Source organism: Eptesicus fuscus, chromosome 5, assembly GCF_027574615.1.
Source record: "Eptesicus fuscus isolate TK198812 chromosome 5, DD_ASM_mEF_20220401, whole genome shotgun sequence".
Classification (NCBI taxonomy): domain Eukaryota; kingdom Metazoa; phylum Chordata; class Mammalia; order Chiroptera; family Vespertilionidae; genus Eptesicus; species Eptesicus fuscus.
In genome coordinates, this window is record NC_072477.1 from 107338401 (window position 1) to 107363221 (window position 24821).

At 56.9% G+C, this 24821-nt stretch overlaps 1 protein-coding gene across 1 annotated transcript; it reads left to right on the forward strand.

Annotated features, from left to right (window-relative positions):
• The first annotated feature begins 480 nt into the window (after positions 1-480).
• Positions 481-24220, forward strand: SEMA7A (semaphorin 7A (John Milton Hagen blood group)). Its single transcript, XM_008157070.3, has 14 exons — positions 481-662; positions 14709-14860; positions 15358-15399; positions 15751-15843; positions 16040-16124; positions 16236-16346; positions 16976-17115; positions 17712-17896; positions 18762-18870; positions 18954-19152; positions 22215-22342; positions 22527-22681; positions 22897-22958; positions 23248-24220. The coding sequence occupies exons 1-14, from the start codon at positions 491-493 to the stop codon at positions 23607-23609; spliced, it is 1995 nt and encodes a 664-aa protein (XP_008155292.3). The 5' UTR covers positions 481-490; the 3' UTR covers positions 23610-24220.
• The last annotated feature ends 601 nt before the right edge of the window (positions 24221-24821 follow it).

Below are 24821 nucleotides of genomic sequence, written 5' to 3' on the forward strand. Positions count from 1 at the left end.
ACACACACACTCACCTACGTTCGGTGCTTAGAGGCTCAGAAGGAGCCATGTCCACTCAGGCCAGCCTGTCCTCTGAGAAACTGTCTTCAGGGTGTAAAACACGGAGCTGGCCATTAGCGAGGTTGCCTGGTAGTAGACTTGTCTGTCCCCTCAGAGAGGTCCTCCCCCTCTTCTAGGCCAACCCTTTCATTGGCTGGGGGGCTGGGGCGTAGATCTGAGGCCCTAAGAGGGAACCAAAACTACCTCGGGTCACAGAAGACCCGTCTGCCTTGTCCCGGCCACTCAGATTCTCCTGTGGGACCGCCCGGGAGGGAATGACTGAGGTTCCCCTGGCGCTGGGTACTGCGCCCCACTTGGGTAGCCGGGAGGTAAGAAAGGCTGCGAGGGGCGGGGGAGGGGTGGGGTGGGGTCAGGCATTTGACTCCGCCTCTTCGTGCTGGTATCGGTCTGTGCTGGGTGCTGGCTCAGTCTCCGCAGCCAGGTCCACGAGATGACACCGCCTCCGCCCAGATGCACCTCCCTCCGTGTCCCGCGCTGCCGCATTCCCGGCCCACCGGCTCGGTCCGGACTCCCGCTGCAGTTGCTACTGCTGCTGCTCTGGGCGGCCGCCGACACCCAAGGCCACCCGAAGAGTGGACCCCGCATCTCCGTTGTCTGGAAAGGTAGGTGGCACGCGGGGGAGGGGGGGACGGAGCGCGGGATACGATCCTCGCGGGTGGGCGCCGAGTGTGCGGCCCCGGAGAGGGTGCGTGTGCGAGGCTCTGTGGGTCCCGGGTGCTACTCTCGGGGAGAGCGTGGGTCTGCATGAGTGTGGGTGCGCGCCGGCACACTGCAGCCGCGGGAACACGGAGGGGGCGCGGGTGGTGCGGCCGGAACCCCGGCTAAGTCGCTCCAAGTCCTCCCGCAGCTGGGAGCCGCAGCGCCGGGGCACCGGGAAGGGAGCGGGCCCCTCTCCGCCCAGCGGCGCTCTCGGTCCTCCAGCGCAGGGCCTCTGTGCCGGACTCTCGGGCTGGGACCTCCACCCAAGTCCTTCCTGAGCTGCGGGCGCCGCGGTCGCCAGGAGCCCTGGCTGGGCCGGAGCCGGGGGCGCGGACTCCTCGCTGCCGCGCTGCGCTCTGGCTGTGGGAACAAAGACCCTGCTGCCTGCCCTCGCCCGGCCCGGGACCCAGACCGGCAGAGGGGCGGCCCCCGTAGCGTGCTGGGACTTGGTGTGGTGCTGTGCAGGCTGGGGCACCTGGGCGCTCCCTCTGCAGTGCCGGCACCTGCACCGGCCGATCCCCCCCCACCCGGTCCGCACGTGGCAGTTGTTACCAGGAATAGGTGCCAGCCTTGTGGGCACAGCATAGGGTGGGGTGCGGCCGTTGGGACCCCACGCAGCGGATCTGGGGCGGGGGTGTAGCTTTTAGGCTGCGGTGGATATGCGAGTCTGAAGGACAGCAGTCCCTCCGAGGTGCCTTAGTTAAACAATGGGTCCGAAAGCCCTTAGGTGGGGTTTGAGGTTTTATGCCATGAGGGATTGAGCTCCCCTCCTCTGCATTGCACGCAAACGCTTCCCACCCCCAGGACAACTGGGTTCTGTCCCCAAATGTGGCGGTGCTTTGGCCCCCTGTGGTGGAGGTGGACAGGGTGGGGGCTGGAGAAGCTGCCTGGTCTGGCCCTGACAGGGCCCTTTGATGACTGAGGCGGTTTGCAGGGATTGCCAGAGCCTGACATTATCTGGGGCAGGTATTCTTAGCAGAGAGCAGGAGAAAACCCCACACCAACCCAATGGCATGAGCTGCAGCTGCAGCAGAGAATGTGACTCGCCCAAGGTCACCGGACAGAGTGCAGACAGGGCTCTGATCTGGCACAGGAGCAGTGCTAGCACTGGGGTCGGGAGGGGGGAAGGATCTAGGCAACTTCTTGGCCACAACGGCGGGACTGGGGGGCCAGCTCCGTAGCCCAGCCCGAGATACTCTGGTGGGAGTGCAGAGAGGGTGGGCCTCTGGCGGTTCCTCATGATAGACACCTCCAGCCCAGGCTCCTCTGCCTTCCCAGCGTCTCGGCCTTGGGTCACACCCCGTGGCTGTCCTGGACAGCCCCGCATTTGGGCCCTCTCACGGGGATACATGGCGATGTCTAAGTGTGCTAGCATCCCCCCTGCGCCAACCCCCTTGCATTTGGCTCTGCTTGCCTCCACTTCCCAAGACTTCTGAAGACCCTTCCCCCACATATTTAATGCACACCCATTTCTTAGTACTTACCATGTACCTCCCCATCTCAGGCACTTCATCTTTCCACCCTGAGGCTATTGGAAGCCGCTTTCAGTTCTTTTTGCCCACTTTTCAAAGCTCCCAAAGCACCTCTTCCCCCCCCGTGCAGTTCACTGTAATAGCCACTCTGTCTGTGCCCTCTGCTTGGTGATACACTGATGTCCCCCCTGGGATCTGCCAACCCCTCACTTGTCTCATTCTAGGGCAGCCTGTTGTCTCCTTCATCAGTGCCAGGCACCCCACTGGCCAGACAGACCCTACCATTTGCCTGTCCCTCAAGACCACCAGCTGGTGATGGTATGCCTGGCTGACAGCTGCCTTCCATTTCCTGTGGGGTGACACATGGACAGAAGTGGGCTTGGCCAGGGCAACCCCAGAAGTGGGGTGAGAGGAGGACCCCCTTGGCTTTGCTGTAGTATAGGCCTAGGTTCCTGTCTACCAGTGGGTGGGGTAGGTGGGGGGTAGCCTCCAGGAACGACCAGATGTGGGATAATGGTGGTTCTGGAGCCACTTCTCTAGGAGGCATAGGTTGGCGTTAAGTTTTAAGCCAAGACAGGTGTGGGACTGGGTATGGAGCTCCGGCTCTTCTTTGTAATTATTTTTTGCTTCATGGACCCTACGCCCTAGGGAAAGATTAGATTAGGGAGTTCTGGGAGCGTCCCAGCCTGCACTTGCCAGAGGTTGAGACCTCTCCAAAATACTGAGTCCCGGTCCAGCAGGTCTGGGCAGAGAGGGATGTGGTAGCACTAACCTGCTGGGTGCCCTTGAGCTCCACCCTGCCTCTGACCCTCAGAGCTCACCAGAGAGGAAGGGCTCTGAGATTGTCCCCTGAGGGCTGCCACTGACACATGGCCCGTCAGAGAGATGGCTGTTTGGGCCTGCCCTTCCTGCAAGCAGGGGCTGGAGAGGAGTGGGCTGTAGGTGAGTGCAGGGGATTGGCATGCCTGTGGAAGCTCGGCACCCCTCTCATTTCATCCCCAGTTAGAGGAGATGGAGAAGCTCAGGAAGGTCCTGACCCCCAAGGTCAGAGATGAGCCAGCCTGCCCCCAAGGAGAAACAGCTGCCTGCCCGGCCGGTTCTGCCTCTCCCTTGTCCAATTAAACAACAGGATGTTGTTGTTGACTTGAGGCTGCTGGGGAGCCATTACGGAGCTGCTCCCCAGGGCAGGGGTTGTTGTTACCCCTTCGGGGATGAGGTCACAGCTGGGGCTCCCGAAGCATCAGCATTTTCAGTGGAAATCCTTGCCCCCTTGGGGACTTCGATGTGCTCCTCACCTTCAGGGTGACCCCTGCAGAACGGAGGGGGCAATTCCCAGGCGGGGGCAATTCCCAGGCGGAGATGGGGTGGGCCTAGGCTGGGGAAGGTGCTCTGTGACGCCCCTCGGAGCTTCCTGCCAAGGCCAGTGGCCCCTCTGTCCTGAACAGTGAAGGTTCTGAGAGCAGGCTGGAGTGAGTGCAGGCACGGGCTCAGACGGCCATGGTGTCGGGGGACAGATCCCGGCTCTGGCCTGATTTTCTGTTTGCTTTTTGTCTGAGCCTCAGTTTCCTCAAATGTCCAAAGTGAATGGTGGGAGGAGTTATACTTAAAGGAGCACTAATTTCCTTCGGTCCCGACCTCTCTGGGATGAGCAGAGTCTGTGGTGGCCCATTCAGATCTGAGCTGTGAGGAGAAATTGAAACCTGGGAAACCAGGGGAAATCCTTGAGTTTCGTGTTCTTTTTTTTTTTTCTCTCATGAGCTGAGGACCAGCTGGAGGAAGTGGCGTATTGGTTTGTGGCCTGAAAAGTAGGCAGTGTTTCAGCATTTTTGACATTGACATTTGCTGGGGCCAACCTGTGATGGTCGTGGGGCTGTGCTGGGGATCCAGGGATGAGGAACTAGACAAGTCTGTAGACTTCTCAGTGTCGGCGGAGAAAGAGGAGCTCAGCTTGCAGCTACAATGAAATGTGGCAGAGGGCAGCTGTGGGGGTTGAGGAGGTACATAACCCAGTATCCCCAAGTAGGTAAGACTTCCTGAAAGAGTGGTCTGCCGTGATGGCAGGAGGAGCAGGAGACAGCTGGGGCATGACAAGATTTCTGACCCTAAATCTTACAACTAGGACCAGGGAGAGGTGGAGGCAGTGGTGGGAGACACTGAGTCAGCCCTGGCCTCCGGGTTTGGGGAAGGTTTCCTGCAGGAGCTGACCTGTGAGCGCAGCCACCTGACTTCCACATCCAGCCCTGTGTGGGAGGAAGGACCATGGCTGTCGGAAGTCCTCCCCAGAGTCACAGCTTGCTGATGGGAAGCTGGGGCTGGGTCCTGGGAGACCAGATTTCCCCCCCACCCCCAGCCCTCCTGATTGTGGGGGACAGTTGAGGCCTAAGGCCCACCCCTCGGCAGAGACTTTCCGTGGAAGGGAGGGAGCTCCCCCAGCACCAGCCAGGCCCTGCGGGGGGAGGAGGGGGAGGCAGATGCCCTTCCTCTGACCTTCCAGGAACTTTCACCTTCTTAAGAGGGGTCAGGGGAGGGGGGTGTAGGTCACTCCCTGGGGTGGGAGACAGGGAGAGCTGGATACTCTTCTATGAGGAGGGCCAGGCTCAGCCCAGGGAATAGGGTCCAGTTGCCTGCAGGGGGCAGTGGTGGGAGTGGGTGGCCCTTGTGGTGATAGCTGAGGCCCCATCTGAGAGCCTGTCCTCCGCCCCTGGCCCATGTCTCTCATTTCAGCCACCACAGGGCCTGTGTCACAGGAGACTGACCGCACTTCCCCTGCTTTGGCTGGCAGTTCTGGGACTAGAAACGTCCTCTTCTCTTGGTTTCCTTTTTTGGCTGCCCGGAACCCCCTCTCTCAGGGCAGGGGAGGAGGGTCCTCCTACAGCACGGAGGACTCAAAATGGGCTCCACCTTCTCTAGCCAGCCCCAAACACGAGAGACCAGGAGATCATCCCCTCCCTGCCCGCTGTGGTATGAGGAAGGGGCGTGTTTCTCCCCCTCCAAGCCCGTTACTCCCCAGCCGTGGCCTGGGCCCTGCTGTGTCTCCAAGACTGTGCCCTGGCCTCTGTGAGGCCCCTCCATCCCTCTGGGTCATTGTGCTGAGAGTTTCTCCTGGGACACACAGAGACAGAGCTGCCACTTCCCCAGTCCTGCCTGGTAGCCTGGCCCCATCCCACCTTATCTTCCACACGTCTTCCCTCACCACTCTCCAATTCCCCACATTTTCTTGCCTCAGGGCTGTTGCCCTGCACCCCATTCGCTCTCTTCTTCCTTTCTGCCAGTGCTATCTCACTTCCTCCCAGGAGCCTTCTTGGAAGACTTCAGCCCACACAACCTGACGGGACAGAGTTTAGGACTTCAGGAAAAAAATCAGATCTGCTGAGCTAACCACAAGTTCCACAGATGGGGAATTGAGGACAATGATGACAGGGACTTGCCCAAGGTCACCTAGTGAGACCAGCATAGTTGGACCAGGGCTGTGTCTTCTGCTCTTGGCTTCCCTCCGTTTGCCTGTCTGCCTTCATGCTCTGTCCCAGGCTTAGGGTCCCTGAGCCCCTTTCCTCCTCGGCTGCTCAGCCTGAGCCCAGCTCTTACTGCCCAGCACTGTCTGCTGACTGAGCCCTACTGTCATGACCTTCCTCCGTTCGGAATCTAGGATTTGGGCCGGCTCAATGCACCTCTTCTGCTTTTCCCTCAGGGCAGCTGGGCCTCGGAGGGTCTCTGCCAGGGCAGGTTGAACTGTGTCATGACTTGGGCTAATCAGGGTTTAACCTTCACAGCATCCTGGGATTAGGCTGATCTTGAGTATCTCCTGCACACCCTGCTTCCAATCAGGGCTCTGTGCCAGCAGCCCCGAGCAGCCCTTATCGTGGAGGGCAGCTGCCCCCTGCCCCGTGCCTGGGTCTGTGTTCTGCCCATCTGGAGAGAGAGGAGGAGAGGCTCTGGGCAGCACCCAGGTGCCCGGAGAGCAAGGCCTGCTGCCAGTGACTAGGGAGGGCACCTGGAGATAGCAGGAAGGACCAGTAGATACAGCCAAGGACTGTGACAGCAAGAAAGGTCACTGTGGAGTGTTGCAACTGGGGAAGGGGGAAGAACCGAGCGAGGGCCAGGGACAGGGTGTGGGGTGGGGGCAGAGAGCTGCTCATGGTGTTTGCCTTCTGGGCCTGAGGGAGAAAGGAAGGTCACCATGATAAGCTCAGCACCCTGTCAGTGGCCTGGGAACCTATTTTAAGATTTTCCCGTCTGACATGGGGTTTAACCTACCCCAGTCCTGGCTCTCCCTACTATCTCATCTGCCCCACTTGCCCATCCCTAGCCTCGGCTTGACCTGGGGATGACAGGGACTTGCCCAAGGCTACTCAGTGAGACAGGCATGGCTGGGACCATGCCTGCCCCTGGCCTCAGCTCTTGGCCTCCCTCCACTTGTCTGTCTGGCCCTGCCTATAGGACTCCGCAGCAGACAGTGATCTGAAAGAAGATGGTGTGTGCCAGCATGAGGTCAGAGGGAAGACGGGGCAGTGAGGGCTGGAGCAGTCGGGACACTTCCTGGAGCCACGGGGGTTGAGACTAGATCTCCAAGGACAGATAAGACCACGTGCACAGAGAAGGGAGAGAAGGGTCAGAGGCGGGAAGAGCACCGGCAGGGGTGGCGATGAGGAGCCGGGGCAGAAATGGGTAGGCCTTGTCCGCCAGCCAGAGGAATTGGGCCCTGCTGGGATGGGCAGCGGGGAGACGTGGTGGGTTCTTGAACTGAGGAGCCAGGGGTAGAGAGAGTATTTTTATAATTTAATTTAAAAATATTTTTCAATTACAGTTGTCATTCAATATTATATTAGTTTCAGGTGTACAGCATAGTGATTAGGCATTTGTATATTTTATGAAGTGATCACCTAAGTCTAGTCCCCACCTGGCACCATACATAGTTATTACAATATTATTGACTGTATTCCCTGTGTCAGTGACCAGCAAACTCATTAGTCAACAGTGCCAAATATCAACAGTACAACGATTGAAATTTCTTTTGAGAGCCAAATTTTTTAAACTTAAACTTCTTCTAACGCCACTTCTTCAAAGTAGACTTGCCCAGGCCGTGGTATTTTGTGGAAGAGCCACACTCAAGGGGCCAAAGAGCCGCATGTGGCTCGCGAGCCGCAGTTTGCCGACCACGGCCCTATGTTGTACTTCATAGCCCTTGACTGTTTTGTAACTACCAATTCGTTCTTCTTAATCCCTTCACCTTTTCACCCAGACCCCCAACCCTTCTCTCCTCATAACCATCAGTTTGTTCTCTATACTTATGAATTTGTTTCTGTTTTGTTTGTTCATTTATTTTTTTCTTTTAGTTTATACATATAAGCGAAATAATATGGTATTTGTCTTCCTCCGTCTGACTTATTTCACCTAGTATGATACTCTCTAGATCCATCCATGTTGTGGCATATGTTAAGATTTCATTCTTTTTTATGGCCGAGTAATAGTCCAGTGTGTATATGTACCACATCCTCTTTATTTAATGGTCCACTGATGGGCACTTAGGTTGCTTCCATATTTTGGCTAATGTAAATAATGCTGCAGTGAACATAGAGGTGCATATATCTTTTTGAAATAGTGATTTGTGTTTCTTTGGATAAATACCCAGAGGTGGAATTGCTGGGTCATATGGTAGCTATATTTTTAAGTTTTTGAGGAAGCTCCATACTGTTTTCCATGGTGGCTGCACCAATCTGCATTCCCACCAACAATGCATGAGGGTTCCCTTTCTCTGTACCCGAGAGGGGCGTGTTTTTGGCCAGTGCTGGCTGGTGGGAACCTTGCTGGGCGTGTGTTAAAGAAGGGCTTGTGAGTATACCCTGCACTTCGCTGTAGTCTGCCCAAGGCCACAGAATATGTTCTATTTCTGGGCAGAGATCTCAGAAAACTTACCTTCTCAGTTAGTCATGCTGGTCATCACTCAGTGCTGTGCTGCAGCCCTAGATCCACCCACACCCCCGCATCAGGCCTGTAGACCACGCTCACTTGACTCCTTAGGGCATCGTGATGGAGGTCAGGGCCTCATTGGCCAAGAGGCATCTGAGCAGGCTGTACCCTCTCTGGGCCTTAGTCTCCTCATCTGTGTGGAAGAGGTTGGCCTGGAAACTTCCAAGGGCCCATTTGTGAAGCACAGAGTTATAGGCACAGATTCCAGTCAGTCTGCCTGAGTTTTAAACCTTCTCTCCACCTTAATAGCTGTGTGATCCTGGGCAAGTTATTCAACTTTTCTGTGTCTTGGTGCCCTCATCTGTAAAATGGGCATAATAAAAGAACCCACCTCATAAGAGTTCAGTGATTATTAAATGAATTAATATACCCTAAATCACTTAGAACGTGCCCGCACATGGTGAATGCTATGGGGTGGTTAGGTGTTAGGTAGGGGTGTCACTATCGTCATTGTCTTACTTTCCTCCTGTGGCATCTCTCCTTTGGTTTCTGATGAAATAAGGCTCTGGCAGCCCAGCCCCCACCAGCTCTCCCTAACTGGCTGCCCTTCTACTGCTCCCCACCCACCCATTGCTGGCCCAGGCTGTGCTGACCTGGGAACCTTCCTTTTCTCAACAGTCTTCCCCTCCTGCCTCCCTGCCTCCGCTAACCGTCTCCTGCCACCCTTGCCCTGGCTCTGGGCCCAAGGGCAGGCCCTGCAGCTCTATTCATTGTTTCCTTTGAAGGAGCCACCAGCTGACCTTGGCCTCACTTTGGGGCTTTTAGAACCTACTGGGCTGAAGAACAAGTGAAGTGCCCTAGCCGGTTTGGCTCAGTGGATAGAGCGTCGGCCTGCAAACTGAAAGGTCCCAGGTTCGATTCCGGTCAAGGGCACGTGCCCAGGTTGTGGGCTTGATCCCCAGTGGGGTTTTGCGGTAGGCAGCTGATCCATGATTCTCTCTCATCATGGATGTTTCTCTCTCTCTCTCCCTCTTCCTTCCTCTCTGAAATCAATAAAAATATATTAAAAAAAAAAAAAGAACAGGTGAAGGTAGATGGGACATGGCGTTCATCCTGGGCTTCCTGCCTTCCCTGGGTGTGTTGCTTCCTCTCTGCTCCAGTTGGCTCTCAGTGCTAACCTTCCCTCCCTGAGCCCCTGAATCTGGCTCAGCTTACCTCTCGCACAGCTTGCTTTTCAACTGCCCCGTTCCCTCCAAACCTTTGCCCCAGCTGGTCTCCTCACCAGCCAAGCCTCCTGTCCTTTGAGCACAGTGGCTCAGAGCGGCTTGGAAGAGCCTTAGTTTTTCTGTCCATAAGATGGGCATGCACCCCTGTCCTGCCTTTCTGCAGGGTGGTTGGGGCATTTGGTGGGCTAGTCAGTGGAGGCAGATGAGGATGTGGCTTCTGCTCCTCTACCTCCAGAAAGTTGTCTCTCACTTTGCCAAAGGTGACCCATTAACCTAACCCTGATTGTTTTGTGATTTTTCCAAGATTGATGGAGGGTCATAAAACCTAGACCTTAGCAAGTACTAGCTGTTCCAATCCATAGAGGAGGAAAGTAAAGTCAGGAAGGCCCAGCCCCTGGTCATGGTCATACCCAACCAGCCGCCCGGCTGCCAAAGGGAGAACATAGCTTCTTGGGCTCAGGGCTGAGTCTACCTGATACATGCGCCCCTCCCACCCACAGCTGACCTTGGTGGGCAGAGGACGCGCCCCTTAGCCCAGCCCTGTTCCCTGGCTGATAAAGAGCGGCAGACCTCTCACTTCCCATGACCAAGAACCATATCGAGAGCCTGCTACCCTGTCTAGTGCATGGCTTTGCCCTGCCAGGCAGCTGGCTGGAACCTTGTCCTGCCAAAGGTCGAATGTCACCAGCACCCCAGTAACAACCACAGCTCCTCCTTAGCATGAGTCCGTGCCACCCTGGAAACGGGGCTTCTGGGTATGAAGAGTAGCTTCTCACACCCTCATCCCGGGCCAGATCAGGAGAGACAAAATCAATGCAACATGTGCCCCCTTGACTCCATTCATCCCAGTGGAAAGGTTTCCCTCCACTGCTCTGACGCAGTGCTCCATTCCACCTTCAGTGCTACATTCCACCTTTAGTCACTTCTTGGAGTTTAAGGCTTTGGTTGCTAAAAGTCACTGGGGATCAGGACCCCACCTGGAAGGTAGGTGTGTGGGTGATTCCTGTCAGTTGTCAGGTTAGTGCTTCTCAACGAATAGGGCGGGGAGGGTGGAGAGCAGGAGATGACTCGGGGAAGTAGGAGAGAAGATGATATACAGCTTTTTGCAAATCCTGAGGCTCCCAAGAAAGTCCAGGATGTGGTTCCAGAGGGCTAAGCTGTGTGCTGGGTACCAGAAACCCTGGGCTGTGACCTTGCCCTGCCTCTGTCTCCTACGCTGTGTGTCTTGGGCCATTGACACAGCTCTCTGGTCTCTATGCCCCCTCAGCCCAATGACTGTTCAGATTTCCTCCCTTCCACCTTGACCCATAGGGTGTGGGTTCCAAAGGGTGGAGGGGCTGCCGGCTAATTCCTGGCCTCCACGTGGGCCTTTCCTCCTCTCTCTGCCAGCTGTGTAGTAGGCAAGGTGTGACGTGGGTGGGGTGGGGCGTAGCTCCTGCCACCTGTGGCTGGGGTCCCAATTGGAGGTTGGCCTGGCTTCTGCTGGGTATCTGAATTCCTACCATTCTCAGAGCCAACCTCAATACCCACTTTCAAAGGACTCCTTGAGGTTAGCATTCAAGACCTGTTGGGTCAGGTTGAAAGGCCGTCCCTGCCCAGACCAGACTGTGGGGCCTGTCCCTTGTTGCTCCCTTCAGGGACAACAGTGCCCCTCCCCATTCCAGCTCTTACTTTGCCCTCCCCCTGGGCTATCCTCTTTCACAAGCAAAGAGGAAATGGGGACAGCACCCAGAGAATATGAGAGGAGGGATGGTGTCCCACCCCGCAGGCCTGCTTTACAGAAGTCCAGACTTACCCCGGCCAATTGGCTGCTGGGACAGTGGTGGGAAGGTGGCGAGCATGAGAGGAATCAGCTCTGACTGGTTTCAACAGGATCAGGCTTTAGGGACAACCCAACTCGGGGGCTATGGCTGAGGGAGATTGCCTCCCACACTCAGCCATCTTCTTGACCCTTGTTTCGGTCTGGGCTGGGCCTGGGCCTTGCCTGTCCTGACACTGTGAGGAGGTGGGGTCTCAGGGAGGGCCATGGAGACCTGCTGGGTGTGGGGCAGCCTGAGTGTGCTCGTCCCTGATCCAGAAGAAGTAAGGGTTGGAATCACATAGGGTAGGAGGAGGGGGTCTTGTACCAGGCTGCCTCTGGGGCTATGCCCACCCTGTGTTCCCCTAGCCCCCTCCCCTGCCTGAACTCCTGGTTATTCTGGGAGCTTTTAGCTACCACTTAGTCAGCCACTAATGCATCAGGCTGGAGAGTGAGGGGGGAGACACGGTGGTGCCAGACGGTGCTCCTTTTAGATATCCAGGATGGGAAGCAGAGGGGGCTGGGCAGGCAGGGGAGCACAGAGGTGGGGTGCTAGAGGAGGGCTGGCTTTCGGGACACTGACCCTGCTCCTAGGGAGGAGGGGAAGCACCAGAGACTGCTGGGCAGTGGGTTGGTGTATCCTTGGGGGGCCGCAGCACCTTCTCTCCCCATCACACAGGTGCTTAGCCCGCCTTCCTGATCTTCTCAGGTTCTCTGTACTCACCATACAGTCAGCTTCCCTGCTTGGCTCGGCCTGTTTCCCCTGCCGAAGTCAATTCTCTTTCTGCCTGTTCCTGATCCATCTAGCTTGAATCTGCCTTCCTCATCTCTTCGATTTCATAAGGAAGCAAAAAGACGTGGTTAAGGATGTGACAGTTGTTCCCTTGGCTGGGCCTTTTTAGGGGCAGTCCCAGCCTTGCTCTGCATGGGCAGAGCATTGAAGGCTGACCCCTCCCTGGCCCATGTTGGTGCCATGGGGCTATGGATCCTGGCCCCAAAGGCCTGGTGCTGCCTTCACTTCCAGGCAGCCCTCCTGCCCCGAGCCCCCAGCCCCCGCTCCTGCCAACCTGAACAAAGCGTCCTTTCATGTGTTCATCGAGCTCAGACACTTCCCAGGCACAATGAGGCCCTTTGAGGGCTTTGGGCTGTGCAGGAGCAGGAGCAGGGGTGGGGCTGGGGTGGAGAATGGGCCAAGTCCAGGTCCTGGTGCCGGACTGGTGCCATCCCCTCCAACATATCACCAGGCGCAGAGCAGTGAGGGGCGGGAGCCTGAGGGTCAATGGAGGCAATGCTCCTGGGCTCCTGTTTGTTCTTCTGCAAAATGGGGCCGGTAGTCCCTGCCTCCCCTGCACCCCAGGGCCTGCAGCCAGGTTTGAGAGCAATAGGGCTCAGGCTTGCAGTTCTCTGCAGGACTGCCCTGGCCCTGATGCTGCCTCCCCTCACAGGAGCTGCAGCAGCTCTCACCCGCCCTCTGTGTCCACAGAAGTTCTTGGTGAGCAGCACTGGACAGCTCTGCTGGAGCACTGCGGAGGCTTGCTTGATGTGGTGACTCCCCCAACTGAATTCCAGGGTAGGGTCAGTTTCCCTGCAGACCTTGCTCTTCAGGACCAGGCTGCTGCCTTTCTCATCAGACTCGACTTCCCCGGGCAGGACTTCAGATGCCCAGACAAGGGTTCCTTCAGGGCCCCCTCTGGTGCTTCTTTCCAGGGGCGAGAGCTGTGCCTTGATTGTGGCCTTGTTGCTGGTGCAAGCTGAGGTGACTGGTAGAGATGGCCAGCATGGCCCAAGGGTTGGGGCTCCTCCCATTTAGCCTTGGGGTGAGGGGTTCAGTGCTTCTGCCCCAGTCCAACATCTCTAGATGCAGACACATAGCTTCTCCTGGCCCCTGGCCGGATGGGGATGTGGGAGGGGAGCTGGGGCTGCCGACTGTCTGGATCCCAGACTGAGCTCTGGGCTCTGGGCTGTGGGATGGTGGCTGCTGCTCGGGCTGCAGGTGCAAGGGGAGCTGTGGGAGCTGAGTCAGGAAGGCCTTGTGTCTTCTGACTGCTGACCCCAGCACCCTAATTTTATCTGAGCTGGAAAGGAGGCCCCGCACAGCTGGGCCTGCTGGGGAGCGGGCCTCAGTGCAGGGAGGCTGTGGGCTGTTTGCGGAGTGCCCAGGGAAAGCCAGGCGAACCAGAGGCCGTGAGCTCAGCACTTCTCTGTGGCTCACAGGGCTGCACTTCCTAAACGCTCGAGAACCAATACACAGCATGGACTAGGCAGTCTGTCCTGCCGCCCGGTGTGACATCGGGCTGGCGTGTCCCCAAGGAGCCCTCAGTTTCCATCTCTGCAGTGAGCCAGGCTACAGCTGAGGTGGAGTGTGTTACCCCACCTCCAGGGTGACTTGGCCACACGGGGTGTATCTTAAGGAAAGGGGGTGAAGGTGCGTTGAAAGCAGAGTCAGTCGGAATGGCTCACATGGCAGCAAGAAGGAAAGGGCAGTTCTTCTCTGTCTGGGCTGGAGTGCGTCTTCCTGGGGAATCACTGCTAAGCTGGCTGCCCCGGGGTTTGCTGCAGCCGAATGAACAGTGGTCAGGCCCAGTTCCTGCGTGAGGCCTCAGGATGGTCGGAGGTGGGAAGATGTGAGCTGTCCAATCCCTGGAATTTAGTTCTGCAACCAGGACAATCTCAGCAATGTCACTGGAGATGAGACATCTCCCCAGAGGCAGTATCTGCAGAGAGTTTCCTTTTTGGGCAAAATTGCCCAGATCAGCCCTCCTGTTTAAAGGCCCAGGCTGTGAAGGACATCCTGTCCCAGAGTTGCTGGGGAGGGAGGGTGGAACTTGACCCTTGGGGTGAGCTGGCACCTCCATGAAACCAGGCCAGAGTGGGTCAGGCCAGCGTCTAGCTGTGGGCAGGAGCTTGGCTCTCGTTAAGGGACTGCTACTGACTTTACAACCGTGTGCTATACCTGCTCTGGGCCTCTGTTTTTCCATTTGTGAAATGGGCGGGAATGGACATGTAGATTCCTTCCCATCTCTGATCTGAGCTGACCTATCCACTGAAGGCCGAGCTGGGCCAGGAGGAGTGGCGAAGGCTTCTTGAAGGAGGGGATAGGGTGCTGACCAAAGTGATTCCAGGGAACCTGGACTCTAAGTGGGGTGCTTGGAGCCCTGCTGCCTGCAGGGGTGGAGATGGCTGCTTGCTGTGCTGTGGGTTGCAGAGAGCCTCAAACAGCACCGCGGAGGTCCTGGTCCCTCTTGCCTAAGTCCAGCCTCTTGGAAATAGCCAAGTGTGTGGGAGGGTGAGGGTGGGGGAGGAAGCCTGCTCTCCCAGGGGTCCCTACTCTGAGGTCACATATTATAGGGTAGGGGCCATGGCTTTGGGGCGAGGACCCTACCAGGGTACCCCTCACTTCTTCCTCTTGTGGCTCCGAGTCCTGGTGCTGCCCCAGCCCGGACCCAAGCTCTAGTTGCCAGGCAGGTGCCGGGTGCCTGAGAGGGAGGATAGGGTCTCCCTGCCCATGGCCCAGCCTCAAGTTTTTGCCAATTGCCTCCTCCTCAGGCCGCGCAGGGAAGGACCGGATGGATTTTGGCTCGGCGGAGCCACACACCGTGCTTTTCCATGAGCCAGGCAGCGATTCTGTGTGGGTGGGCGGACGTGGCAAGGTCTACCTCTTCAACTTCCCCGAGGGCAAGAACGCCTCTGTGCACACGGTGAGCCTGGGCCCTTACTGCCCCTGACCCCCAATTCTCCCCTTATTCCCCTCTGGCCTTGGTGAGGGGCTCAGGGAATTAGGGATGGGAGCTGGCATCTCCTCCTAAACTGGTCCACCTCCCGTTTTATCCCATAAACGGTCCCTGGGGGCGGCTCCCTAAAGGTAGTCCAGATGGCCGTGGTGTTGGTCAGTGGGAGAAAAGCCCGAGCTCACCCACTGGCCAGGTGGGCTGCACTGAGGGGGCGGCCTGGGCTGGAAGCTGAGCTCCAGAACCCCGTCGCCCCTGGCTTCCGAGATCTCTGGACTGGCGCTCTGGGCTTGGCTCTGGGCCGCAGGCGGAGCAGTCTGTGCGACCTTGGTGAATCACTCACCTTCTCAGAGCCCTAGTTGCTCACCTGTGCTGTAAAACGAACTTGTCCTGAGGGCACATGGACAGTGCTTGCAGGGCATCTGACCCCTGGCAGGGCAGACTCATGCTTCCTCACTCTCCCCCAGGTGAACATTGGCTCCACCGAGGGATCCTGCCTGGGCAAGCAGGTGAGTGGAGGAGAGGGAGTTAGAGGGGAGGCTGGCGCCTTGGAAAAGGGATGGGAGTCCCTGGAGTCTGAGGAGGAGGCATGGCCCTGCCTTGGGAGCCCCAGTCTGGGAGGAAAGAGGCAGCCCTGTCTTCGGGTTCCCAGTCTGAATGGGAGACATAGTCCTTCTCCGAGGTCCCTGTGTTCTTCCTCTGCTCTGGGGGGAGTTGGGGTCAGCTGCATCCCCTCTAGGCTCTCCTTGGAGACTGCCTCCATGCTCAGCCTTCTGATTCTGTCTTCCCCGAGACTAAGGGTTCTGGTTCGAGTCCTGTCAGGGCCTCTGACCAACCTCTCTTCTTCCCCTTCTGGGCAGGACTGTGAGAACTACATAACACTCCTGGAGAGACAGGGCGAGGGGTTGCTGGCCTGCGGAACCAATGCCCGGCACCCCAGCTGCTGGAGCCTGGTGAGAAGGCCCTTACCCATATGCCTCGTCAGCTTACCCTTGCATGGGTGGGCTGCCTCCCAAGGTGGGAAGGAGGTGGGAGACTCAGAGACTGGTTCACCTAGTATAGAATGCTTGGGAGGAGGGGAAGCTGGCACCCATGGGAAGCAGTAGTCATGGGATTATGTGGCTGTCTAACCCCTTTTGGCTCCCCCAGGTGAATGGCACTGTGGAGTCACTTGGTGAGAGGAGAGGTTATGCCCCCTTCAGCCCGGATGAGAACTCCCTGGTTCTGTTTGACGGTAGGGCTGCTGCCCTTGCCTGGGGGAGGGTCATCAAATCAGTGCCCAGGCCCAGGGGAGGGACTTCTAGGAGCTGTCTGCCCTTACCCACATCCCTTCCACCATGACCAGGGGATGAGGTGTACTCTACAATCCGGAAGCAGGAATACAACGGGAAGATCCCTCGGTTCCGCCGCATCCAGGGCGAGATTGAGCTGTACACCAGTGACACCGTCATGCAGAGTGAGTCAGGCTCCAGCTGGGCTGGGGTGGGCCAGGGTGTGAGTGCCCACGGCGGCTCATGGGATCCTCATGTCCCTTGGGAGGGCCCCCCAAGGGCGACTGGGGCCACAGGCCAGTCAGGAAAGTGGGAGTTTGGGACAGGCCTGAACAGCCAGAGCTGAGGACGTTGGCCTGGCAGGGAGCAGGGGAACAGCAGAGGCAAAGGTACGGAGGCAGATGGGCCCTACACACTGGTAACAAAACAAAGGAGCCCCAGATCCAGAGTGGGGTCCCTGGGAGCCATAGTGTATCCCTCTGCTGAGCTCATGTGGGGGCAACTCTCCTTCCCTCCTCATTAGGGCTCTGCCAATTAGGCAGAAATGACATAAAGGCTCAGGGACCTTCCTAGTCCCCAGGCATGAAGTCATTGCTCCTGGGCTGATGACATCTTTGTAGGGGAGAGCAAAACAGATGTGGGATGGGGTGCTGAGTCTCAGACCCTTGGGGTGTTGGGCCTGATGTTCTGAGTTTTATTCCAGGTCTGATTTGCTCCAGGTTTGTTTGTGCAGAGTTGGGGGGTGTGGTGCAGGGTTGGAATGGGTCTCCCGAGCAGGCTCCCCCTGACACCAGTTCACATGTATCACTGGTAGATCCACAGTTCATTAAGGCCACCATCGTGCACCAAGACCAGGACTATGATGACAAAATCTACTACTTCTTCCGGGAGGACAACCCTGACAAGAATCCCGAGGCTCCTCTCAATGTGTCCCGCGTGGCCCAGCTGTGCAGGGTGAGTGGGTGGCTCAATGGGCAAGAGTGTGTGTCTATGCGTGAATAGGTGTGAGTGTGTGAGTGCCTGTTTGTCTGAAGGAGTGTGTGAAATGTATAAGTCTGTGTGTGGGATGTATATGCACAAGAGTGTCTGTGCATCTGTGAGTGGGTAAAGATGGTTGAGCTCGTGTGCATGTGTGGCAGTGTGCAAGTGTGTGTAGTCATCTAAGTGTGTGTGAGTGGGAGTGGGAGTGGGAGTATGGAAGTGTGTTTACATGTGTGTTTCGATATTCGAGTGTGTCACCTGTGTGTGAGTGTGCATCTGTGAGAATGGACAAATGTGTGTCTGAATCCATCTGCTCTGTAGGGACAGACGAAGCAGCCTCACCCTGCAGGCCCCCACTGCTGGCCCTGTGCCCTCAGTCAGCCAGGCCTTCTAGCTGGAACCTGGCTCAGGAACCTGGCCTGAGTCATGGGGCACCTCTGCCTGGTCCCCTGGCAGGTCCCTGCCCCTTTCAGAGCCTACCTTCCTCCTCTGAAGTCTGGGTGCTGACATTCCTGGCAGCAGGTGCCCAGAGGGTACTGAGGGGCCTCCTTTTCCCTCCACCCTTTCAGGGGGACCAGGGTGGTGAGAGTTCGCTGTCGGTCTCCAAATGGAATACCTTCCTGAAGGCCATGCTGGTGTGCAGCGACCCCCTCACCAACAAGAACTTCAACAGGCTGCAGGATGTCTTCCTACTCCCTGACCCTAATGGCCAGTGGAGGGACACTAGGGTCTATGGTGTTTTCTCCAACCCCTGGTGAGTGACCCTTGTCCTGGGGCTGAGCCTGGCATCAGTTACGTGTCTAGTAGGGATTAGAGGGCTTGGGCCCTGCTGAGGGGATAGCTGATGATGAGCAGGGATGCCAGGGGGCAGGGTTGTTGCTGGGCCTGGGGTGGACACAGTCAGTGCTTGGGGAGATTTTTGTGCTGGTATGTTTCTGAGTTTGTACAACTAGTGTACATGCATGTACTGTATACATGTTCATGGTAGTGCCTGTGTGTCTACCAGCTGTGTGCTCAGAGTGGGTGGTGGGCCCTGGAAAAAGGCTGCTGAGGCCTCATAGGGTGCTCTCACACCCATTCAGACACTGCCTGCACCTGATAATTCACATCTCTTAATCACTCTCATTGATTGAAAATAAGGCAGGCAAAAGTGTTGGGTGTGGGGGGAGGTGGGACAGGGTAGGGAAGCCAACACCCTGCTCTCTGGCTCCCATGTGGGTGGATCCAGCTGGCTGGGGAGGGCATGGGGTCTGGCATGGGCATCAACATCCTGCAGCTGTGTCCAGAGAGGTGGGAGAATTGCCCAACGGGATGCACATGGGGATCCTTCTGCCCTGGAGCTGGCCTCTGAACCCTGCGATCCTATCAGGTTGTGGTTCTAGATTGCAGCAGAAAGAAATTAGGTGGAATTTCTCTTTCTCCCTCCTGCCTTCAATGGTGACTGATGACTCTGAGGCACTGGTCTTGGCCCCTAGGATACTCCCTGTCTTCATGGAGCTCATAGGCTGGGGAGCTTGGTTAGAATGCTCTAGTGCCCTGTATGGTGCTGAGCTGGCCTGGATGAATGGAGGTGGGTGAGTACTGGGCCCCTCACTGAGGTAGTCTCTGTGTCCCCCCAGGAACTACTCGGCTGTCTGTGTATATTCCCTTGGTGACATTGACAAGGTCTTCCGTACTTCCTCACTCAAGGGCTACCACACAGGCCTTCCCACCCCTCGGCCTGGCAAGGTGAGCACTGACATCTGCCATGACCCAGGCCCCTACCCCACTTCCCAGCCACCCACTGACCTGGGTCTACTCTTCTTGTCCAGTGCCTCCCAGGCCGGAAGCCGATACCCACGGAGACCTTCCAGGTGGCCGACAGTCACCCTGAGGTAGCACAGAGGGTGGAGCCCATGGGGCCTCTGAAGACACCACTGTTTCACTCTAAGTACCACTACCAGAAAGTAGTTGTCCACCGCATGCACACCAGCCACGGCGAGACCTTTCACGTGCTTTACCTAACTACAGGTGAGGGACTACCCCATGACCCCTAGTCTGCCTTGTGAAAATGGGTATGAAAGGTATCAATAATAATGTAATTAACATGTGGTTAGATCGTTATACCTGGAAGGAAGAATTGAATGACTAAGAGCTGTCAGGAGTTAGTATGTGTGGCTGTGGAAGAATCAGGCAGAAAGGGCTTCCTAGAGGAGGTGGGGCAGAGGCGAAGAGGGGAAGGCATCCTTGGGTGGGAGGAGAGTAGGTTCCAGGATTCCAAGGCAGAAAGGTGGCCAGTCTGAGCAAAGCCAGGTGCAGGTTTGGTTCTGATATCTGATTTGTGATGCTGGGAGGAAGAGATGTGGAAAGCCAGGAGGAAGGATCTGGTCACTGGGTATCCTGTGGGCACCTGCTAGACAGAATGAGGAAATGAACCCCATCCCCAGTCTTTGGGATTATGCAGGTGAGAGGAAACATTTGATGTGGGATGCACAGTATTTAGTGAGACATGAGGAAGGGCGTCCAGGTAGCAGAGCCTTTGCAGTCTTGCAGAGGCACCTCCTCTTCCCAGGGAGAGCAGGGTCTGGCTGACCCCTGAAGCTGGGTGGAATGCCCTGGGAGATGCCCCATGCATCCCAAGAAGCCACTGGCCATGGAAGAGCCAACTCTGAGCAGGTTTATGGCAGCTTCCTGGTCCCAGTTGTGGGCAAAGGGGACTCCTGAGAGTGAACATGGAGATCACTGTAGGCAGGCCACAGCATTTCTTTGAGACCTGGTGGGCAGTGATGCCATCAAAAAGGGCAGTGTTTCCCCCAGGTGCTAGCACCTGGGGCTCCAGGGCTCAGCCCCCACCCCTCCTGTGTGATTTCTGCTGTTGCTTCATCTTGGGATATTCTCAGGGCCACAGTGGCCACATCAGTTCCCATGGAGCAGGGTCTGGTTTCCAGGTCCTGAGATCACACCTCTTTGCTCCTCCATTCATCTTGGCTGTACCAATGGGCTCTTGTCCTTGCTCTGCTCCAGCAGTGACTGGCCTAGCTGTTGCAGTCAGACAAGGGACAGCAGGCACTAGGTACAGCAGAGGAGAGGTCACACAATGGGGGACTAGGAGCAGGAGCCAAGGACAGAAGGGTGGGGCCTGGGCCAAGGGAACTGTGGACTCTTTTCCTGCAGACTTGGAAGGTGAACACACTTGAATGATGAGGGTACTTATCTTGGTTCTCCCTGAGGGCCGTCAGAGAGATGCCATTTGGAACCTGCAGCAGGAAGAATTGGAGCCAGATAAGAAATAGAGCTTTCTGAGCCCTCTGCAGGGCACAAGAGGCTCTCACAGCTGGTAGGAGCTATGGGAGGCTCTCACCGGGCTGTTGTGGAAGGAGGTGAAGGGCTTTGAGTGGGCTGGGAGCTTATCAGGCCAAAGAAGCATTGGGCCACATTCCAGATCCTACAAGAGGCATCACAGAACTAAAAGACATGTCCTAGGCAAGCAACCATCTTTTTATCTGACTTGTTTTGGAACAAGCAATGCCCTGGGGAATTGAGAGGGAGAGAGGCTATTCTAGAAACTGGGACAGAAAGTGATGTGGGATTGGGAGGACCCAGGGATCAGGATGCCCATTAGACCCCCAACAGGTGTGAATGGATAGAGAGCACTGGCCTCAGAGGCAGGCAGCCGTTATGTGACCTTGGGGATCCCTGTCCAGAATCTAAGGTTCTTTTTAGATCTTATAAAAATTTAAAAATTCCCTAAGACTAAATGCAATGTGGAATCCTGGATTGGATCCTGAAATAAAACAAAACAAAACAAAACAAAGACATGAAATCCCAGTAAAGTCTGTAGTTGAGTTAATAATACTATACTGCTCAGTTGTGATGAATGTGCCATCTATATATATAAAAGTCCAGTGATTGGAAAGGCGGAACGACCAGTGGCTATGACGCACACTGTGGCAGCCAACCAGCCTGATTCGGGCCCCAATTAGGCCCCAAACCCTGATCAGGGCCAGGGCCTGCTGGCCAACCACCCATGGCCCCTCCCCCCCACCGGCCCGGCCCAATGGGCCCCCATCAGGGTGGGCCAGCCGGACCCCACCTGTGTATGAATTCATGCACCAGGCCTCTAGTCTATACTAATAAAATGGTAATGTGCTAATTAGACTGGATGTCCTTCCGGGCAAAGCCATGGTGGCAGGAGCCAAGGCAGAGGCGGTTAGGGGTGATCAGGCCTGCAGGGGAGGGCAGTTAGGGGTGACCAGGCTGGCAGGGGAGGGCAGTTAGGGGTGACCAGGCCAGCAGGGGAGCAGTTAGGGGCATCAGGCTGGCAGGCAGAGGCAGTTAGGGGTGATCAGGCAGGCAGGTGAGTGGTTAGGAGCCAGTGGTCCCGGATTGTGAGAGGGATTTCAGATTGGAGAGGGTGTAGGTGGGGCTGAGGGACAGGCTCTCCCCTTTATTCTCCCCCCTCCCATTCACGAATTCTGTGCACCAGACCTCTAGTAGTTATATAAGATGGTAGCATTAGGGGAAATTGGGTGAATGGTATACAGCAAATCTCTGTGCTATCTTTGCATTTTTTATTAAATCTGAAATTACTCCAAAATAAAAGGTGTATTTAAAGAAAACACATCCTTAAGTTGTCCAGGAGGCAGGGCAGTTATAGAAGAAGCTGAGGGGTGAGATTCTGACATCTCTGTGTTGCAGTCACCAGCTGTGTGATCTTAAACGAGTTGCTTAGACTTTCTAAGCCTCATTGCCTTATCCAGGAAGTAGGGAAGATAATACCCACAAGCAGGGATGTGGAGGAAAGAGTAATGAAGGGTCAGCATAGCAATTGGGTGTGCATGACTGCTGGTTCTGTTCTTCATGCTCCAGCTGGCCCAGGGCCTCACAGAGCTCTGGGCAGCCTTGGAAACTTCCTGGGCTGCCCTCTGACTCCCGCGTCCCTCACACTCACCTTACCTAGTCTAGTGACCCTTGCCTGAGCCATGACTTCCCAGGCCTCCCCACCTGTGTCTCCCTTGGTTGGTCCTATGTAGAGGGAGGCTTGTCTCTGAGGTGGAATGCCCGTCTGCTGACCCTCTGCCCACCACCCACAGACAGGGGCACCATCCACAAGGTGGTGAAGTCAGAGGAGTGGGAACGCAGCCTCGTCTTCAACATCCTGGAGATCCAGCCCTTCCGCCGTGCAGCAGCCATCCAGGCCATGTCACTGGACCCTGACCGGGTGAGCCTCCACACCCCCAGCCCTGCCCTGTGAGGCTACGCTGTGCTAAGGACAGAGCTCTTTGCATGCAATTCACATGTCCTTTTCAGAGCTTCTGGGCCGTAGGGCAGCTGGCCATGGCCTGGGAGTTTAAAACTCAGTGTTGGAGATGGGGGCCCTGGTCTGACCTAGTCTCTCATTCCAGCGGAAACTGTATGTAAGCTCCCAATGGGAGGTGAGCCAGGTGCCCCTGGACCTGTGTGACATCTATGGTGGGGGCTGCCATGGCTGCCTCATGGCCCGAGACCCATACTGTGGCTGGGACCAAGGCCACTGTGTCTCCATCTTTAGCTCCCAAAGGTATGTTGGCTGGGATCCCTTCTCCCTGGGAGAAGGTGGACACAGGGGTGGGGGTGGTGAAAACAGGCTGCAGGAGGCGTCAGTGCTGGGTACCGAGCCATTCTGGCCAGACCCTCCTCTCGGTAGGCACTGTGGCGGATCCTGGGTGGGGGACGAGGACAGGGAAGGGCCAGGTGTCTGGCCTGTCTGTTTAGCCTCTCTCTTCCCAACTCCAGGTCAGTGCTGCAGTCTATTAATCCAGATGAGCCACACAAAGAGTGCCCCAACCCAAAGCCAGGTACCTGATTTAGCCCTGCCCAGGACCCCAGTCCAATGAGGGTGGTACAGCCTTGCCTCGATTGCTCTCTCTGAGGGAAAGCTGGCCTATTCCTGGGGGCCCCAGATAGTCCTTGGTGTGGGGGTGGTATAAGAAGGGTGAGGTGAGGGAGGCCGGGGAGAATAAGGAGACTGGGTGCTTAGATTCTTGTGTTCATTTGGGAGCCTTGGCCTTAGAGGCCCGGGGGAGGACACAGCCTGCCCTGGGAGCTCTCCGCCCCTCCTCACAGCTGCGTACCCATCCCTCCCAGATGAGGCCCCGCCTCAGAAGGTCTCCTTAGCCCGGAACTCGCGCTACTACCTGAGCTGCCCCATGGAGTCCCGCCATGCCACCTACTGGTGGCGCCACGGAGAGAAGGTGGAGCAGAGCTGCGAGCCTGGCCACCAGAGTCCCAACTGCATCCTGTTCATCGAGAACCTCACGGATGGGCACTATGGCCACTACTACTGCGAGGCCCAGGAGGGCTCCTACGTCCGCAAGGCCCAGCACTGGCAGCTGCTGTCTGAGGACGAGGCCAGGGCCCAGCATCTGCTGGGCTGTGCCCATGCCCTTTTGGCCTCCCTCTGGCTGGGGGTCCTGCCAACACTCATTCTTGGCCTACTGGTTCATTAGGGCCTCCTGGGGCTGGGCATGTTGTGGGCTTCTGCAGTCCCAGGGCACTAGGAAAGTCTCACGCCAGAGCCACCCGCTGGGAGCTCCTTGCCCACCATAGGTTCCAGGGGGACTGCATAGCTTGACAGGGGACACCAGGCCTGGAGATGGCCAGCCACAGGCGGCTGCTGGGTGGGGCAGGGTAGTGGGGGCTGGAGAATGAAGGCACGGGCTATGAAGCTGGGGCATTGATGGCCCAAGACTTTATCTTCTGGAGACTATTTTTCAAAAATTCTTCCTCAGACTTGCCCATATTCAGTGATGCTCCTGGCCCAAGAGCCTGTGGGCCAGAGAGGGGTTGGGAAAGGGGAGCTGGGATCCCGTTTCTGGACCTTCAAGCTCTCTATACTCAAATTGCCCCTCATCCTCCCTCCTGCCACCGCAGGGGCTGGTTGGCCCAGGCTGCCCTCTGTGGCCTCACCAGCCCTGGGTCCCACTAAGGCGGCCTCCTTGCATGTTTATTGAAGGATGTTTGCTTTCCGGACGTGAGGACGGAAAGGGCTCTATTTTTATCTTAGGCTTATTTCATGTACTGCTACTTCCGACTGCATCTGTATGAAAATACCAAAACTACATGCTGGGGGTGGGTGGGAAAGGGAGGGGCTGGAAAGGGATGGGGTGGGGGGTGAGGGGGGGTGGGGGGTGTCCCAGCCTGAGGCTCTTGGGCATGGGATAAGAGTCCAGGGACATGGTGGCATGGGTTCAAGGAGATGGCATGAGCTGGCTCTGCCCTGGAAGCCCAGGCTGAGGGGTACATTGTCCAAGTCCCCCTGTTGGTTATGGGAGGGGGTGGGGGAGGGAGACGGGAAAATGAAGGAGAAAACTGAGCCCTAGGTTCACACGTTCATATAGGAGTCAGGTCCTCAGGGGGAGGTTCCAGGACTCTGCCCTTGGCATTGGGGATTGGGGGGCGGGCCCCCTCCCCTTAGTCCCCTTCCGCAGGGGCTGTGCTTCCATGCTCCTAGCCTCCCACCTTCAGCTCAGGACATGCTATAACTAAGGCTAAACTGTGAATTCCAGTGGGGACAGCCTGGGCCAAGCTCTCCAGGTGGGTAGCTCTGCCCCAACCCTGTCCCTGGATTTCAGCAGAGAGCTGGGCCTCCTCTGGGGTGTCTGGCCAGCCCCGGGCAGGGCCTGGGGCTGGCGACCTTCCAGCTTTGGTCCCTGCATCTC

Bases quoted from the DNA above. Each gene is read 5' to 3' on its own strand.
- SEMA7A (XM_008157070.3), top strand. From the start codon at position 491: ATGACACCGCCTCCGCCCAGATGCACCTCCCTCCGTGTCCCGCGCTGC. The intron at 16,125-16,235 runs GTAGGGCTGCTG...CACCATGACCAG, and splicing joins CTCCCTGGTTCTGTTTGACG to GGGATGAGGTGTACTCTACA. The intron at 19,153-22,214 runs GTGAGGGACTAC...CACCACCCACAG, and splicing joins CGTGCTTTACCTAACTACAG to ACAGGGGCACCATCCACAAG.